This window comes from Triplophysa rosa, linkage group LG5 (genome assembly GCF_024868665.1).
Source record: "Triplophysa rosa linkage group LG5, Trosa_1v2, whole genome shotgun sequence".
Taxonomy (NCBI): domain Eukaryota; kingdom Metazoa; phylum Chordata; class Actinopteri; order Cypriniformes; family Nemacheilidae; genus Triplophysa; species Triplophysa rosa.
In genome coordinates this window covers 9863861-9883226 of record NC_079894.1, presented here as the reverse complement: position 1 = coordinate 9883226, position 19366 = coordinate 9863861, and the positions used below count along the sequence as shown (strand labels likewise).

The 19366-nt window shown below is 37.2% G+C and overlaps 1 protein-coding gene across 6 annotated transcripts in view; it reads right to left on the bottom strand.

Moving 5' to 3' along the window:
• Nucleotides 1–19366, bottom strand: part of col15a1b (collagen, type XV, alpha 1b) — a 41474-nt gene that overhangs the window by 1586 nt on the left and 20522 nt on the right. For 3 of the 6 annotated variants that reach the window (XM_057334895.1, XM_057334890.1, XM_057334891.1), the window contains 35 exons: nucleotides 16825–16899; nucleotides 15494–15598; nucleotides 13730–13838; nucleotides 13505–13542; nucleotides 13212–13385; nucleotides 12973–13053; nucleotides 12764–12850; nucleotides 12464–12526; nucleotides 12205–12348; nucleotides 11011–11064; nucleotides 10893–10928; nucleotides 10552–10665; nucleotides 9952–10014; nucleotides 9763–9798; nucleotides 9329–9367; nucleotides 9134–9196; nucleotides 8820–8855; nucleotides 7521–7604; nucleotides 7378–7422; nucleotides 7143–7178; nucleotides 6772–6834; nucleotides 5373–5462; nucleotides 5255–5290; nucleotides 5115–5168; nucleotides 4960–5016; nucleotides 4101–4151; nucleotides 3947–3988; nucleotides 3461–3485; nucleotides 3121–3192; nucleotides 2951–2976; nucleotides 2101–2190; nucleotides 694–838; nucleotides 474–514; nucleotides 235–363; nucleotides 44–145 (listed from right to left, as the gene is read on the bottom strand). In XM_057334895.1, coding sequence (XP_057190878.1) covers nucleotides 44–145; nucleotides 235–363; nucleotides 474–514; nucleotides 694–838; nucleotides 2101–2190; nucleotides 2951–2976; nucleotides 3121–3192; nucleotides 3461–3485; nucleotides 3947–3988; nucleotides 4101–4151; nucleotides 4960–5016; nucleotides 5115–5168; nucleotides 5255–5290; nucleotides 5373–5462; nucleotides 6772–6834; nucleotides 7143–7178; nucleotides 7378–7422; nucleotides 7521–7604; nucleotides 8820–8855; nucleotides 9134–9196; nucleotides 9329–9367; nucleotides 9763–9798; nucleotides 9952–10014; nucleotides 10552–10665; nucleotides 10893–10928; nucleotides 11011–11064; nucleotides 12205–12348; nucleotides 12464–12526; nucleotides 12764–12850; nucleotides 12973–13053; nucleotides 13212–13385; nucleotides 13505–13542; nucleotides 13730–13838; nucleotides 15494–15598; nucleotides 16825–16899 — 2505 coding nt within the window. The remainder of the gene's footprint in view (nucleotides 1–43; nucleotides 146–234; nucleotides 364–473; nucleotides 515–693; nucleotides 839–2100; nucleotides 2191–2950; nucleotides 2977–3120; nucleotides 3193–3460; nucleotides 3486–3946; nucleotides 3989–4100; nucleotides 4152–4959; nucleotides 5017–5114; nucleotides 5169–5254; nucleotides 5291–5372; nucleotides 5463–6771; nucleotides 6835–7142; nucleotides 7179–7377; nucleotides 7423–7520; nucleotides 7605–8819; nucleotides 8856–9133; nucleotides 9197–9328; nucleotides 9368–9762; nucleotides 9799–9951; nucleotides 10015–10551; nucleotides 10666–10892; nucleotides 10929–11010; nucleotides 11065–12204; nucleotides 12349–12463; nucleotides 12527–12763; nucleotides 12851–12972; nucleotides 13054–13211; nucleotides 13386–13504; nucleotides 13543–13729; nucleotides 13839–15493; nucleotides 15599–16824; nucleotides 16900–19366) is intronic. The other 3 variants (XM_057334893.1, XM_057334892.1, XM_057334894.1) reach the window with 3 other exon arrangements.

Sequence of the window (19366 nt, the reverse complement as noted above, 5' to 3'; positions counted from 1 at the left end):
TTACTTGATTAATATAGTAAACCGTACTGTATGTATGATGCACCTGGCCGTTTACTCTGGGTACACTACGGTCGCTGGGTCTGCTGAGGCCTTGTGTCAAAGCCGATGAGGGATTGCTTTCAGGAACTGGGATCAGCTCTCCCAACTAAAATACAGTTACATATAAATATCTCTGATAAGAGAGATTAAGTTCTTTTAGGATTTGTTATAAAGAGAAACAAGAAAATAAGATACCTGCACTCTCCTCCAGCCTTGTGAAACTCTGATGTACAATTCACTGCTGTCTAAAACATATCCCATATGTCCTACAGCAACTTGATGGTTCCCCCTCATCAATTCCTGAGTGTTTTTATGTGTGCTCACCTGGACCAGGAAAAGTTAGAAGTCAGACACAAAGTACGTACACCAAAAACTCATATTTAATCTTTTATGAGCTTGTTCATGTAGAATTAGGTTTGTGCAATCTGACTTACTAAAGCACCAGGTGGCCCTGGAGGTCCAGGAAGGCTCACGGCTGTAACCGAATCAAGAAAAGCAAAAGTTGAATGCTGTAGTAAGTTGAAGTTTTTTTGCCTTTAGTTGAGAGATATGTCATTGAAAACTGAGCATTACTGAATGCTCCCAGGCTAGACATCTAAAGTTTTTTAGAAGTTTACTATTTGCTGTCATGATAAAGAACTTTATTGTTTTTACCTGAGCCAAACACTGACGGGGTACCTGGTAGCCCAGGGGGTCCTGGTGGTCCTTGCGGGCCTGGACTGCTATAGCCAGGTTGTCCTGGCACGCCTCGGGCCCCAGGCTCACCAGAAGGACCAACAATAGAATCACCTTTAGGTCCCTGAAATGCAAAAACATAGTGCTATATTAACGCCCCGTTCAGACCGCCAGTCAATGGTAGCCTAGCGACATCCAGCGATACCAGTGACCGTTGGCGACAGGAAGTGGACATGTCTAGTGACTCGACAAAGCTGAGATTTGCTCAACTTTATGCAAATGATGAGCGACTACCAATAGGAGTAAAGCAGCGGAGCTCATATCAGCAGTCTCTTGTCTGTTACTACAGGGTTTATTTATAAACGTTTCTAGGACAACCAAAGCTAGAAACGCCTTCTAGCGACCTCGTATCGTAAAATTTATAATTTTACATTTTGTCCACACTGGATGTAGTGCGATGCGCCGCGTCCGGTTTAGACACAGTGTAAGGCTGCTTGTTCCCAGACTGTCACAATCAGCGGGTGGACAAGAGGGAGAACCCAGATGCAGGCAGCAGTTAAGGGGTTAATAAACAAGACTTTAATAAATAGACCAAAACAAAAACCCACGATGGGGTAACAAGGACAGGACTAAATAATAAGACAGAACAAAACACTACCCACGTGGGGGCAAAAACAGGAGAACAAGAAACTAAATAAACTTAACACGACTGGGACAAAACTAAATAAACACGGCAACAAGACAGGGTAATTAAGAGGAATACTTCACCAGGTTGTTGCACACGGCAAGACAGACAAGGCGTAGAAACAAAACGTACAAGCACAGGACAGCAGACACAAGGGCATTAAATAAGGGAACTAACAAAGAAGATAACAATGGGCAGGTGCGGGTAATGAGACACAGGCGGGAAGCTAAACGAGGAAACGAGAGGGGCGGGGGCAAAGACGAGACCGGAGAGAACGCATATTATGTCGTGACCGACAATAATATGTTTCTCTCCACACAAAACATGAGAAATTCTTTCATCATTTACTATCATGTCATTCCAAACCTGTACAAAAACCTGTATCGTCTCCATAGACTTTCATTGTTCTTTACAAAGCCATAAAATAACCAATCAATTAACATCCTGAATTCATTTCTGTTTCACAAACGGTTCTATGTAGTGAAAAACAGTTCTTTAGATTATAAAAAGTAAGAAAGAAGCTCTCTGATACACCCAGACTTTAAGTAATAGAGCTATTTGAAATATTCTCAGTTTATGTGAAATTTAGTCAAGTAAAGGATCTTGTTTTAATCCCATTTCATGTCTTGTTTCAAAAATATACTCTTCATGTGTAGTTATTTTCGTCTCGATTAGACTAGTCTTCGTCTCTGTAGACTTACCACAAGGCCTGCTCTTCCTGGTGGTCCTGGAGGGCCACGAAGACCTGGATCTCCCTTTTGTCCTTTGTAGCCAGTATCACCTTTAGCACCCTAGACAGAGACACACTCAACATCAACAGCAGCATTCATTACAAGGTCAATAGTATTATTATACGATTTGCCTTCACATGTGGCAAAGTGTCTGGTATTTTTTAACTGTATCAATGTGAACACTTTCCATAAAGCTACTTTAAATGCTTTCAGCACCACGAACTGGAAATACTCCCCCTGTCTAGATTGTTCAGGTAACAAACTCGCGCTAACTGCATAAAGGGTGCAAGTTTTCTTATTATCATTTCAGTTTAACATGAATGATCAATAGTTGTTTAAAGACTCCTGTGTTATTAAAGTGATAGTTCACCCAAAAATGCACATTTGGTCATCATTTACTCACCCTCAAGTTGTTCCAAACCTGGGTAAATTTCAGTGTTCTGCTAAACACAAAGATATTTCAAAGAATGTTTGTAACCAAACAGTTATAGGGCACTTTTGACTGCCATTATAAAACTATTATAGTAGTCAGTAGTGACACAGAACAGTTTGGTTTTCCACATTCTTCAAAGTATCTTCTTTTGTGCTCAACAAAACATTTATACAGGTTTTAAACAACTTGGGGGCAAATAAATTATGACAGAATTTTTGTTTTGGGGTAAACCATTTCTTTAAAGCAAGGTGTTATTTCTGCTTTTCTACCGATTTCAGTGGTATCTGTCAGGTAGTACAGATACATACAGTATGCATATATAGATCATATAAAAATGCGTATTATCAATTTATCTAGATGTATGAGATACTGAGAAAGTATACTCACCACAAAACCATTAGGAAACATAGACACTGTGGAGAGAAAGATCATATGGATAAATATAACAGGCTGACAGGGTTACTGTCACAGAGACCAATCTATAAGTATTTTGATGTCACTATATTAATTTGACTGTCCAACTATACAAAAACTGCCTGGTTAATTTTTTACTATACCCAGAGCTTCTGGTAGCACTGGATATCCCACATCATCCTTTCCCCCTTTTACACCTAATGACTCTCCTTCATCTGTTTTAATAGAGAAAATGTATGTAATTTTGATGCATCTCTTTATTTGATTTTAACCGTTAACCGTAAAGAATTAATATGGCAGTTACAAGGAATTGCTGTTAATACAAACGGACCCTATGCATATTATACATAACCTAAATAAACGCTATATAGCCATATCACATTGGCAGAGGATGAAGTTTCAGGAGCAGAATGTTTTTAATTTTAAAACGTGTCAAAATAAGTCACAAGCAGATTACAGTTATGTAAAATTTTGTAGATATACCTTGTTGTGAAGTGCTGTTGTTGATCTGCAAAAAAAAGATTTTTTCGTATAAAATTAGACGAAGCTTTGGACAGAATAAAATGAGGACAAAGCTCTTGTATATGAAATCTTAAAATGATGCCTGCTAATGTCAGTATACTGATACTGTTAGTGTGACATTACACAGCACACCAGATTCCATGATACCATTAATTCACTGCTGAGCCCAGTGGTTAGAGCTCATGCAACATGCTTGTGGGAGATGACGTATGTTAAAAGACCATGACCACTTTCCAGAGTTTGTGAATGGCAGCATAAGGCAATTATTTAAAAACAGTTTAAATTAGGCCTGCTCTATGCTGTTTTAAAGACCCAGGCGTAAATCAAAGGAACCTAAAGACAGTAAAGGAGGCGAGGCTAGTGTATTAAAAAGAGGAGCTGAGCCAGAATGCCATGCGTCACACCCGAGCCAAACCACCAATCAGAGAACTTCACTCATTCACTTACAGGTTTTTTGCAGTGCGGTCTAGGAGGAACTGGCAAAACTGTCTTCAAAGCAGAATGATGTCGTGATGTAAAAATTACACTTTGTAAGCTCAGAAAAGCCACACTTTGCTCACTTTATTTCAGTACTGTAAATCTTTTAAAAAATCATACTTACTCCTTTGAGGCCAATTATTCGACCTGGAGGTCCAGGTGGACCCGGTGGACCCTAAAACACAGTTATATGTTAATTAATAAAGACAAGGAAAGCATAGTGGCACAAACAACACTGAGGGGGATTTACTAAGAATGAATTGTGACCACTGCATTGTTTATCTGCAAGGTGTTACTATAGCACTTGGGTCACTGTAGGATTGATGCATATCATAGGTTATGAATAGCGTAAAATAGGGAGCACAATGGGTTATATGCACATGGAGCGATGACGTATTTCCGCTAAAATCTCAGCCGCTCTGTTACATCCAGTGCACTTAGTGTCAGGAACAATGGCGTTTTCACTTGGCCGCTTCAAGATGCACATAGGTCAACGATGTGAGTCAAAATAATGTGCATATACTTGATTCCCCATCTAATAAATGAATATGTATCTACCACTGTATGTTGTGGAGGATGCATCTGGCAAATTTGTCATCATTCACCATCACAACTAGCATCTTTAAAATGCTAACACTACATATGGTGCATTGCTGTCACAATTCATTGAAAATGCACAAAAACATCTCGTAAGTTGCTTTCACCAGGCGGTAATTGCACACTTAAAATTGCACCAGCCAACCAATGCTGATATTGTGAAAAGCACATTTTTTAATAAGCCGAATTGTCATGAAAAGCAGGTGGGGTTGCACTGTAAAAATGACAATTTCATCATTTGAAAATGCTGGGGGCAAGACAATAATAGAGAAGCACATGGTTAAACTGGATTGTGGGTGATTAGTGAATAAGATGCTGGATTCCGTACTAAATTATAGCCGTGCGAAAGTTCTGCCGGTGAATTTTACCCACAGTAAATTACTCACAGGGGGACCACTAGCATCTCCCTTGTCCCCCTTCCTTCCAATCAGTCCAGGCCGAGCCTAAAAAAGAAATTCCAGGGTGCAATAAGAAAGTGGAAATAATAAAACATTTATGAGATGAAAGTTATTTATACGTATAATACATAAATAAATCTAACCGGCCGACCAGGAATCCCATATTCTCCTTTTTGTCCTGGTGGTCCAACTGGGCCCTGAAGGTCAAAGAAAAATATTGTATAATTTGCCTGTATGCATGATCTTTGTATGTGTGTGGGGTAAAGGACAGTGTGCGTCTCACTATAATCCCAAGTTCTCCAGGTGGCCCTCGGTCTCCCTGTAAAAAAAGGTAATATTAATGTCAGACCACTGAAAAAAAATGAATATTTTCAAGTTTTTTCAAGTAAATAGTCTTTTACCTTCCTTCCTTTTGGTCCTCGTGGTCCTCTCAGCCCTGTTATTAAAGAGCCATCAGCAGCTATGGATACACCTGGGTCCCCCTTTTCTCCCTTTATGGAGTGATATATAATAAATTATTGTACTGTACGTAATTCAAATGTTTTCAATTAATTGTGAACATGAACATGTACAAATACAAGGTTCTTTTATTCGTGTTGAAAAGTCTTCATGGGCTTGCCCCAGTGTACATCTCAGATCTTCTACAGTATCATTGTGCTGCGAGACCCCTAAGATCTTCTCTCAAAGTCTCCAAAGTTCCAAAGTCTCGGTTCAAATCTAAGGGAGATCGTGCTTTTGTGGTGGCTGCACTGCGTCTCTGGAACAGCCTTGCTCTACATGTTAAACGCTGCGATTCCATCGAGCTTTTTAAATCTTTGTTAAAGACTCATCTTTTCACTGATGCTTTTATCCATTAGTAGCTATGTGGGCGTGTTTGTTTATTGTTTTATGTCGTGTTTTTATGTTTTAATTGCAATTCTGGGTCTGTAAAGCAATTTGGCCAATGTGTGTTGTTTTTAAATGTGCTATACAAATTAAATGACTGTTTGATGTAAATTTCATTAAATATGCTGGAATTCATTTCAAGTGCTAATTTAGACCGCGGCCATTATTTCAACCACACGTTCTCTGTGCAAAACTCTGCTTTTCCAGAACACGTGAAATATGTCTACTGTTCTGATATAAATAAAAGAATTGGTTCTGTGTTCCGAGGTATGAGTTCTTAGTATCTACTGTAGCAGGTACTGTAAAATGTTAGTTTATGGCACTTTAAAGCATCCATACAGGATGATCATTAGATTGCAATAAGCGGCTGCTCTGATGTAGCAATCCATAAAAATACAAAGCCTCATTAGAAAATAATATGAAAATATATAATCTTCATAATGGCAGAATAGAATTGGGAATGCTGTATTAACATCATGTTGTAATTAATGGTTTTTGACTTGTTAAATCATTCATGTAATTACAAATGAGAACTCAAAATGATTATATCATAACTACTGTCACTTGACCGTAATGGCATAAAAGGGGCAACAGCATTTAGTTTGGATCTAGTCATATATCTATATTTAATATGCCATTTTAACATAGCCACTTACCTTGTGCGGTTTTTATATAAAGTACAAACATAAATAAATCAATATAGTGATATACTGTACGGATATGTGCTATATAAAAGTCATTTTGTTCTTATCAGTGTTTCTATAGAAACTGTTTATTGTTTGGTCGGAAGATGTGAACATCTCAAAGTGGAATCTCTGAGTTGCCTTTGTGTAATTACTGTACAGTACTTCTGGCATAATGTTAAAGCAGCATTATTGATATTATGTAGCTTTTGATCACTTTTGTAACCCGCACCTTCAATCCTGGAGGTCCTTGAATACCAGGAAACCCGATTTCACCTTTTGGTCCTCTTGGGCCCTGTTCATTAAAATATGTGATTTTCAACAGAACGTTTCATTTGCAGATTTACAACCCAAAATGAGCAGAATTTAATAACTTCATTAAAAATATCTATACAAAACCAAAATTGTAACAACCACGAAATTATGAACATTTTAGGACATTGCAAGTTAAACAAAGTATCAAAATGTTGCAAGACTGAAACTAGTAAAAACATGTTCATTTAAACAAGGGTACGTAAATCATTGTATTTCTAAGGTAAGTGTTTTTGCATCATTTGTGTATATCATCTTAAAGTATAGGGCAAAGATGGAGGATATTCGTACACGGAATCCTGCTCTGCCAGGTAAGCCGTCAGGGCCCTGCAACACACACAGCAAACAAAAAAGCATCAACATATTTTTGTTAAAAATGACATTTTCTCAAAACAGATTGAAAGCCAATGGAGGTGGCTTGACTAAGACTTAGATCTCCCCACTAATCCTAATTAATATGAGAAGTCTATTAGTACATAAAGAGTTGGAGGAATAGGATATGAAAACAGAGAGCAGCTTTACATACCGCAGGGCCTGGTTGTCCTCGGACCTTAGGATCATTATTAAGAAGCTGAGAAATAAAGTCATATTTTAGAACCTCAAACTAAATATCTATACAAGGTTAATTTGGGAAAATAACAGGCAAGCATGTTAAGCCTTAATATGTACATGCTGGATGTCTTGTATTGGTCCAGGTGGTCCAGGAGGCCCGGGTGGCCCTGTGATGTTCAGTCCATCACGACCTCGTTCACCCTGTGTAAGATTTTACAGTATTACGATAGAGTAAAACATCAAAACTAAGCACCATACAAGACTTAAGTGAAACTAACACTCATTCTAATGTGAAGTATGACAGTGTCATCACAAATTTAAAGCATGACATATGTTAGATAATTGTTCCAAAACCTACTAATAGTATAGCTAGAAAGTTAGAGAACAATATCCAAAGTACAGTATCTCATTTGCTATCATCAAACCATATAATTATATTATAGATCATAATTATATTTTAAAATATATGTCTGCATTAAATCCGTAGCTGAAAGGAATTCTGGAGAAATTTGATTCTGAAAAAGGTTAAGTTTCTATTCAGTCTATCAGAGCTTGAGGCAGTTCAGTGAATAATGGCAGGAATGGGAGTTAGGCCTCAAATAAATGAATAATTAAACAAACAAACAAATAAATAACTCTAACTTAAATTTCCCTGCGGCTTTTCTAGAAGTTAAGTGCAGTGTGTTACTGTTACAGTACATCAAGATTAGTGATAAACCAGTATACTGGCAGATATTTGGCCCACTTGGCTAATTTTCTTAATTTGCTAATTGTTTTAATTGATAATTATTTACTAATGTATAATGAGAAATGTATGATGTATGTATTTTTTCAATGTATATGAATACAGCTTACTTGATATGATTACATCCTATATGGACCTTTTTCACAAGTGTTCAACGGTCATCAGCATCGTAAATCCTCCCAAGTTTTTTACATTTACATGTTAAAAAATGTATGACTGTACAACACTATACTTTGTATTATATTACCTTTACATCAAATTACAAAAAATAGTTAACGCTAACGCTAACGTGAGGGTGTTTCTTATACAGCATCTATGGAAGTCGCAGTAAATTTAACATCATTCTCTTTTGACTGTCGTTATCAGACTCTCTATTTTTTCATTTTGTTGAAAGTAGTGAAAACACTATTGTTGAGTTTTTCTTTTGCTATTTGACCAAAAGAGAGTGCAAAAAATATATTTGTGGTAGTCTCCCATTCACCGCTATAGAAGTTTACCCAACTATGACGACTTCCGCTTCTGAGAAACCCGGAAACGTGAAAAAGGTCCATTAGCCCGCAGATCACACAAGTATCGATATTAACCACTAAAACACGATTTACCACTGGACATAACTACTCATAATATAAGCCTCATATGATATTTTCAGACAAACAATGAAGGCCTCATACCTTCTGTCCGGGACTGCCCTTTTCTCCTTTCGGTCCCTGTTCACAGCAAGAGGTACAAAACAGCATTTTATTGTGCCACAACTACTACAGTCTCAGAGGACAACTAACATTTTTTCATAATATAACTCTGACCTATTATTACTGTTATTTCTAATCAATTCAATGTACTTGTACATATCATATCAGTATTGACTATTGTTTGACCTCTTAACAAATATAGAAATATAGAAATTACTGTATATAATAGAATTGTTTTCTTCTTGTGTTGCTTGGATGAAATACACAGAATAAGGAAAGAAAACAAGAACACTGACCCTGGCTCCAGGTAACCCGTCTAATCCTGGTACTCCATCAGGTGCTGGGGCTCCACGCTCACCCTGAATAATTAAACAGAAATCATACAGAAAACTAAACAAGACATTGTGAACCTAAACAAAACTGTTTTTTTAGAGTTTTAGCATAATTACGTTCAGCTATACATCTTATGATTCTCCTGTAGTTTAACAGACCTTTATAGTCAAACCAGGTGCTCCAACACCAGAACGTCCCTACAAGAAAGAAGTAGAATAGACATTTCAATACATAATAAATAAGTGGAGATCTCTCTTACACCCACATGCACACTTTGTTAAATTAGCTAAAATTCTTTTGTTTTTATATAAAGCTGATTGCAAATTTCAATAGAAACATTTTTGAATATACAAGTACAAATTATGACATCCTAAAAGTCCCCAAGAGAAATTTTAATCAGATTTATCTTACTATTGTGGATCATTTTTAAGTAGGGTTAGGGTTATGCATGCACAAACACACACACATGCACACAAATATTAGTTACATTTACTATAGTTTCATTTGTTAAATTGTACTTGGTTAACTTGTCGTTTGAGTTAAAGTAAGATAAAGTCATATAGAACATCATATGATTTATTTCAAAACCAACCGGAGGTCCTGGTGGGCCAGGAAGCCCAGGAATTCCCTTAAAAATAAAAAGAGAATATACAAACATAAAGGTAGAAAGGTTATACTCCGACTAGGCGATAGAACTGCTGCTAGTGTTTCATAACTTGCTGAATCAACCTTGATGTGTGAATAGAATTTGAAAATGGTTTTGATGGTCTTGTAAATTTACCTGGTGGCCTTTCGAAATTCTTGCCCCAAGAAATAATGAGCTTTCACCGGATCCCTCCAAGTCCTGTTGGTTAACGCATCTTTCATTAGACTAGCTTTATAAACACCAATTCAAAAGCCTCATTTCACAAAACCTAAAAAGGCTTAAAGAAAATAGTTGTGTGCTTAATCTGAAAAGTGACATTTAAAGAGTTTCTGAAGACCTGGCATTACCTCTAAATCAATACAGCTCTATTAAGGGTTTGAAATTCAGCAATTGGTTTGAGAAGGAAAAAGGTTTTTATTGGTTTATTTCAATACAGATGTAAATATATCCAATAAAAAGAAAAGTTGGACTTTATGTGAGGTTAAATAGTACTATTTAGTACTGGGATTGGATTTTGATTTACTGTAACATTTTAGGGTTGTTGGGTTAGATTAATTTAATATCATATTTTGCTGTGTGAGTGACTCACTAAATCAAACAAAGTCTTTGATGTGGAACATCATGTGGTTATCCAAAACATGTACCAGCTACATGACCCACATGGGCTCAATGATCATTTAAACTGTTCATTCAACAGATTACAATTTGCTTTTTTTTTTAAGTCAAAGTGTTTACCATAAAGCTGTTGCCTGGTGGACCAGGAGGGCCAGGTGGTCCAGGTACACCCCTAGGTCCTATAGGCGCCATTGGGCCAGGAAGCCCTCTCAATCCAGGGTCACCATTTCCCCCCTGTTCATAGAAAAAAATATTTTTAACAATGTAAAACAGGCATTTTTAGCTTTATTTCCTGTTTATGTTACTATTTGATTTTGAATCCTAGATTTTCCAAGTAAACCTCACTGTATGTGCTTTATGCTGTATATGTTCTCACGTACCCACATGAGTCCAAACATCAAACGAATTGTATGTATTGTGAATAAAACATTTTCAATGTATTGTGCATAACAATAATATACCTTTGGTCCAGGGGGTCCTCTTATTCCCTGTTCCCCCTATGAAAGAAAGTCATCAGAAGTTGAATTTGAAACAGTTTTATAGGGAGTTTTTTTCTTCAAGATGTAATCATTTTCATACCTTTTCTCCCTTTGTTCCTTGTGGTCCAAGAGTTCCTTCCTGACCAGGAACACCCTTTAAAGATGAAATAGATCAAAACAGCTGCTTATGATGTGACTAAATACTGTGAAGTCTTTGAAGTCAGCGTTCAAGCAGCTATATGTCTGACTATATGTCTTCCATTTATTCTGTATAAAATTGCACTATATTGCATTTGATTACGCAGCACAAAAAATTAAAAAAGAACATATTCATATATCACTACATATCACACATACCACTGTGTCAACGTTGCCAAAACCGTAAAGCAGACAATTTAAAAAGACAGATTTTTTCCAACATTTTGAAAATTCAGTACAGCATCAGTTTTGCAGCTCCACGATATTCTGAAGTATATCAGAATATACTTTTAAACTGCATAGCAGTGGGTACAAAATATTACATGAAAAATTAATGTTTTACTAAGGACTAATATTTTTTGTGTTAGCGTGCCTCATTCTTACAAATTAAAATGAAATACATGGGTACTGTATACTCCCTACATTAAAACATGCAATGTATACTGTAGTATAACACTTCTAGAATAGTAGATATATACAGCAGCCCCATGTCACAAATTTGTGTGAAGATTAGGTTTTGGTTAGTAGTTGGTTGAAGACTTCATAAAGGAGAAAGTTCAAGCACACATCACATATATTCACAGACGAACGCATAAATATAGCATTATAACATTACTCAAATCTCGCATTCAGGCAAAAGAGAAACAAGTGGCATTATTGGAGAGAAAATGCTGTCTTTTTCAACTGGTTCACGAACGAACAAGGGCAATGCCTGTTCATTACCAAATCCTGAGCCAAACCCAGAGATAGCACAAGACCCACTAAACCAGTCCTCAAATAGATGACACAGGGTTTGGGAAATTGCAGAGAGAAGGAAAGAAGAATGAATTATTGACTGTGGTGAAACCATCATTTAACAGCACTGGGAGTTCTTGAGGAGCCCTAATAAGGAATGAATAATTGATCAGCTGGTCTAATCATTTTCATGGTGCTTCATTTTCCATTGTCTGTGTGCATTAAACATTGGATGTGAATGTGAGATGACAGGACCAACAGGACGAGTAGATTAAAGAGGAATTCTAATAAAATGTGAAATGAGCTTTTCTGTGGCAACTGCTTTTAAACACCATTTTGAGCCAGAAGAAAACATACTCACAGGAAGTCCAGGTTTCCCGATAAGCCCATCTCGTCCATCTTTGCCAGGAACACCTGGTGAGCCAGGGGGTCCAGGGACTATTCCTCCTGAGGCGTTGTTAGGAGGTCCAGGTCTTCCTGGAGGCCCTGGAGGACCAGGAGGACCCTAGAATATCAGATTTGTATCATAGAGATAAATCTGCATTGTTTATTCTACTTGAATGCACACCATGCATTTATGTACTTTAAATACAGCATGTGGCAAAAGCAATTTTACTCACTCTAAGAAGTTCAGAATCAATGTCGACTTCTCCAAATCCAGAACTGAGAGCATCAAATCCATACTGACAATAAGAGTGGAAAAAAACTTTACTAAACTTTTTTTTTTCATTAAACGTTTTGAGTTTTATATAAGAAAAACAGAAAATAGATTGAAAAGAGAAAAATTGATCTGCAGCAGTCTAAGACATCGTTCTAAGAAATAATAACGTTACAAATCACATGCTTGGCAACAAGTGGCAGTAATATAACACAATTTCAACGCAGCGACTAAACCCACATGTTTTGTGCAGTATACTCACTGGAACTTTAATTGGTTTGGATTGCCCTGGTGGTCCGGGAAGTCCTGGTAGACCAGGTGGTCCAGGCTGACCTACTCCAGAATCACCCTTAAAGAAGGACAAAGTAGCAGCTTACTAACATTGCATTTCAAGGCTTTAACAACACTCTGTATGTTGTAAAGGATCACATGCAATACATTTGGAAGCATCACATTTGTATTTTCCCTCACTTTTCCCCCTTTGATTCCAGATTCTCCAGATAGTCCTGGACTTCCTGGTGGTCCTCTCTGACCCTCTTCACCTTTGCTTCCCTGTAAAACATAGGCCAGACATTAGAAAAACAGTTGAGGTGTACAGTAATGTATTGTGTTTATAGCTAAATGTTAAGAGATCTAAGCATTTCCCACAGGTTCACAAAAATTGTAGAGAAATGTTGATTAGTTCATACTCAACAATAATGAAAACCTACAGGTTGCCCATCTTTTCCTGGCCTGCCTGGTTGTCCCGGTGCGCCCATTGGACCTTGTGGGCCTCTCTGTCCAGGCTGACCTGCATGTCTGGGTGGGGAGGAAGGTCCAGGTCGTCCAGGAGGACCTGGAGGTCCAGGTTCTCCACGCTCCCCTTTATGCCCCCGGCCAGAACCCTAGAAAAGTGGAAAACATGTACTTGAAAATTCAAGATGATTGCATTTTATTCGTTATATAAGGGCATCACACATGAATATATTGACAATGCTAACTGCAAACAGTTCATGCTACTTACATCCCTGCTCTCCCTCGTTACTTCTGTTTTGTAGGTCCCTGCAAGGTAAGAATTAATAAACAATGCATAATATAATCATATTAAGACCATGTTAAAATTACCGTTCATCTTTTTTAAGTTTAGCTAGTAATCAGTATGAAGATACAGTACACAAAACAGCCATTTACCGTAAGTATTTCAAAAATCAATGTCATTGACCAATGCTATTAGTTCTTTCACTCTTACCTCTAAACAGCCTTTCATCTACAGGGGTCACATGTCCTGAGAAGTCACCTTCATCCACTTCAGGTGACAGAGTAGGTGGAGCTTGTACTGGAGAGGTGGGCCCATGTGGCTGCATGCAATATACAATAACACACCAACAGAAACAATTAGAACTGATCTAAATAAATTGCCTTTGAAATTGTGTGTCTAATCCTACATTTTATTTAATATTATTTGTTTCTCTTGAGCAAGTTGAGAGCTAGGGATTAAAACTGGGGCATTGTTGATGTATAATGACAGAGAAAAACTGTTGTCAAGAGTTGGGAGAGAAAGAGGAATCTAAACTCTTTTGATGCCTCTGATAACAAAAATGAAAATTCTTCCAACATTTACTCAACCTTATGGCATTCCAACCCTGTATTGGTTTATTTCTTCTGTAGAAGAGATATTTTGAGTAAAGTTGGTAAAAAACATCATTGTGTTCTATTGACCTCCATTGTATGAACACAAAACCACTGCCATTTCTCAAAAGATCTTCTTTTGTGTTCCACAGAAATATACAGTCATATACTGAATGAATGAATGAATGAATGAATGAATGAAGCATTTATATAGTGCTTTTCTGTGTATTGCTGTACACCCAAAGTGCTTTACAATCATATGGGGGGGGTCTCTCCTCAACCACCACCAGTGTGCAGCATCCACCTGGATGATGCGAAGGCAGCCACAGTACATCGGCGCCAGTGCGTTCACCACACACCAGCTATAGGCGGAGAGGAGAGAGAGATAGAGCCAATTCAGAGGGTGGGGATTATTAGGAGGCCATGATTGACAAGGGCCAGTGGAGGGGATCTGGCTAGGACACTGGGGTCACACCCCTACTCTTTACCAGAAGTGCCATGGGATCTTTAATGACCACAGGGAGTCAGGACCTCGGTTTAAAGTCTCATCCAAAGGACGGTGCTTTTACAGTATAGTGTCCCCTCACTAACCTGGGGCATTAGGACCCATACAGACCACAGGGTGAGCACCCCCTGCTGGTCTCCCTAACACCTCTTCCAGTGTCTTTTTTTGATACTGGTTTTGAATTACATTTGGGTAAATAAATGATGACAGAATTTTAATTTTCAAGTCACCTATCCTCTTAATGAGTAATGGGTGTTTTTTGGGCGGAGCCAGTTGCGCTCGCGCCATGGCGGATTCGCTACTTACACGGCGGAATTTGCAAGAGCAAAGACTGGACGCTTCTCTAGAGAGGAGACACATCTGCTCGTGCGTGAGGTTAAAGCGCGCGAGCAGATCATCTACATGACAAGCTGGATTTTTATCATTATGTACACAATAATAATCTTTTACATTGTAATCCATTTCTTTTTTATATTTGGCATGTTTGTGTGCTGCTGTAATAAGTAAAGTGAACGCGCAATGTACGTGGACCCGCACAGAGGCGCATTTTCTACTAATGCGCTCTTTTTTAAAACAAAAAATATATATTAATTTAGACTTTAGACCAGGTTTGAGTTGGTCTATGGCACAGTATATTTTCAGTTCCTCAAAATAGCAACGCGCCAACAATGCGCCTGAGTACACCACTTTTTTAGACCAACACGCCCATGGGTGCACAAATGAGCGCAAATGCATTTGCTATTTAAACAACGCAGCGCAGGACGGGAAAATGAGAACTGCGTCGGGCGGAAACTAGCAAAAACACTTGCGCTGCGCCTTGCCCCGCGTTGCGCCTGGTGTACAATAGTGCCCGATGTGTGTAAGCAGAAGCTTTTAAACCTTTTCTTTATTTTCTTTCTTGTTTGTCCCACCAAAGATGTCCTCATGTCTGCCTTGTTGTTGTTCTTCTTCGTCATCACCATCACCACTTCTGTCCCCTGAGGCCTGCAACCACAAGCATAGTGAAACTGTTGTTATGTACCTCAGAGATGACTCTACCACAAGAGGGCGTATCAGCTCAACAAGAGTTACACCCAATGGGTCCAATGTCGTGTGGTTACCAACATTCATCAAAATCTCTTCTTTTGTGTTCTACAGAAGTAACAAACTCAGATTTTGAATGACAAGAGGGTGAATACTAAACGATAAAAGAATTTCATTTTTGGGTGAACTGAACTAAGTAATGTTTTTCCTTCAATGTACTGTAATAGGAAAAAATAAGTCAGTATTATATGTATACTATACACTGTAGATAAGATCATTTCTGTCCCCACTGTCACTTTCTGAGCTTCCTTATTTCTTTCACAGGGCCTAAGGCCAAGCAATTTATTTGGTCCACCATTTACTTTTGGAACTATATGGCCAGTTAGGAAATGAAGTGGGGTCAATTACTAATGCTGAGATTATACAGTGTGTGCTGTTAGTGTAAGCATCACTAAAGCACATACTAATATACAGTATATCAATACTGATCTGTGAGCATGCTTTGGTGCCTGAGTTCTGTAGTGTCTTCCGCAGTGAAGTTATCCCGTTTGGAACACCGGGTATAGATATTAGCAGTTCTATTACCATGTGTAATGATCCAATATGCCCGCTCTAGCAAAGGAAGTCCCACTTATAGTAAAAAGAGCCAATCATCAATCATAAATACTTTTTAAAGACTACTATATTACGATTCTCTTTATTAGAATTATAAGAGTCTATCTGACATTTTTTGTCAAAACTGAGTTATTGACATATTTATATTCTGTGACTTATTTAAAATGTGTTGTGTACATTTGGGGACTTTTTTAGGAAACGAACTAACCTTGTATATACGTTTGTATATAAGGTTCTATTTGTGAGTGATCAGAAATTTGACTATTTCGATTTCTCACACCATTGGCCCGGATTGACAAGATGACAGCCCTGGTTCAAACTGGCTGACAGTGGTAAAGCAGCTAATGTAAGGCTTCTCTAATGTGTATTAATCCCTGTTCACACTACCAGTGATTAACAGCAACAAAGCGACAGAAAGTCATTCATTTATAATGCCATCAGACTTGAGTATCCACTACCAGCTCAGAGACTATAGCGATTCAAAGATAGCAATGTGAATGCTGCACTGTGATCTGTTTCAGTGAAAAACTTTATGAAGAAAGTAGTACTCAGGGTAATAAGAATGTACTTACACCAGGGTCATCTTCTTCACACTGCTCTTCGGCTGCCCTGGGGTCTGGTTTTATTACCAACTGTTGGATGGACCCCTGAGAAAAAGAGAACACGGAAGAAAAAGGGCATACGAGTTAGACGTAAAAACATAAAAATGTAATAGTTATTTGTGTAAAAAGATGGCACTGTATATTTTTAGAATGCCAAGTGGATTAATGATATTGCAATCATGTTCTTAAATACACGTTGCCTGGAGCTTTAAGCTCCTGTGTATGCAGGCAGTGATGTGTTTTGCTCTTATTTTCATTCTAACAGCAGATAGCTTTTAGAATACAACAGCACAGATATATCCAGGGGTCTGTGATGTGCCAGCCGTGCTTAAGGGAAGGTAATACATTTTTTTTACTTTCAGATGAACTCCCCCCTGCTGTACTCATTAGTATTTAATGGGTTCTTGTAGCCACACTTTTATCACAACAGAGATTTATGATCGCCATCAGCTACTTTCATTATTAAAGGCATTATGAAATGTCAACTAAAACAGTGACAGGTGAAATTTAATTTAAAACTCTTACAGATAATGTGTAATAACACAACAACTTCAATGATGTTATTGAAACTGGAGAGGTGGAATAAAAATAGAAACTCAACAACAAAAACTTAAGTCTGCTCATTCAGACCTGAATTCCCCCATTGAAAAAGTAATTGCACTTTTGTTTGTACAAGTAGCTCCTCAATGACTGCTCCATGCCTCACTGACTAACAATTAAATTCTCTTTCATTTCTTATGGTATGCTGTACTTAGTACAGCAACAACAACCGTTTTGTAACCCATGAATAAATGCTTTACCAAATAAATGCTGTAGACGTGGTGATAGGATTCTACCTTCTTCAAGTCATTCCAATGACAACAGACCCCCCCACCACCACTACCAAATACAATATAAGGGGACCAAGGGAGCAAAGTTGTCTTTTCAGCCTAATTATTAATTTAGTCAACTAATGTTTCTGTTCAAAAGAGAATAAGATAAAAAATGCAAAACGTCAATACATGAAAAATAATAAGCATTGATATTTAATACATTTTATATTTTGATATTCAAGTTGGTTTATGATTATGATTATTCTAACTTGTGATGACAGCACATTGGCTTTTACTTACTTGTGCTTAGTCATCTCTTAAGTTTCTACAGGTGGAAAAACCTTGACCAACTCTTACGCGAAGAAAATACAGCCACGAAAAAAAATTAAGATACCATATACAGTCCAGAGTCTGTTGAATTTCAACAAAGTCAAACCTCAGGAGTGACAAAGTCATCCAACTGCACTGTGAAAGACTGACAGCATGACAAGACACATGAAAACTGTGATTAAATTAAGGTTATTACATAAAACATATTTTATAATATATAACTTTTCCTAAATCGATGCACATACAGTATATGACTGTTTTGTTGCTTAAAAATTAATATGAACTTTTTTCCTTGCAGTATATGAGGTCTGAAAAAATACAGAGCATCTTTTCTGTTATTTTGACCTTTCTTTTCTGCAAATAAATGCAAATAGAAACAATACTTTTATTTGAAATTTAGGATAAATATTGTAAGTAGTTTACAGAATGAAACAAAAATGATCATTTTACTTAAACACATTTCCTATAAATGTGACCCTGGATGACAAAACCAGTCTTAAAGGTCAATTTTTCGAAATTGAGATTTTTACACCACCTGAAAGCAGAAGAAATAAGCTTTCTATTGATATATGGTTTGTTAGGATAGGACACTATCTGGCGGACCAACAACTATTTACAAAGCTGGAATCTGCGGGTGCAAAAAAATCATAATACTGAGAAAATCGCCTTTGAAGTTGTTAATCTGAGGCACTGTAGCAGGCCATCCACTCACAAAAATAAAGTTTTTATACATATACATTAGGAAATTTATTAAATATCTTCATGGAACATGATCTTTACTTAATATCCTAATGATTTTTGGCAAAAAGAAAAATCCTAAATTTTTACCCATACCATGTATTTTTGCTGATTACTAAAAATGTTCCCGTGCTATTTAAGACTGGTTTTGTTGTCCAGGGTCACAAATAGTACATTCAGAAAAACTGAAAATGGTCTTTGAAATGGTCTCTTAACTTTTCCTGTGGCTGCATATTTTCCTATATATTAACTGTCAATATATTAAATCATTCAACATGTATTTGAAAATATGTAGAAACATATTATAATATTACTGTATATTGAATAATAATAAGGAATTGTCATGTCATTTTTTTATACAGTTTATTAATCACTTGGTTCCAGTATATAGAAATGTACCTATTATTTAAAATAATGCATTATATTTTCCAGTATATTCTCATGTAAGTTTTATGAGGGCAAAGCTAATGATCATTTTTTAAAACTGTGAAGTAGCCAGTTTTTACCCTACAGATTTCCAGTCACACACATCAAGACTTGACAATAAATTCAAAAGATTTAAAACAGGCAAATGATAAGATAACTATAAATAACATGTGTATTCTTGTATAAAGCACTGTAGTGATCTGCAC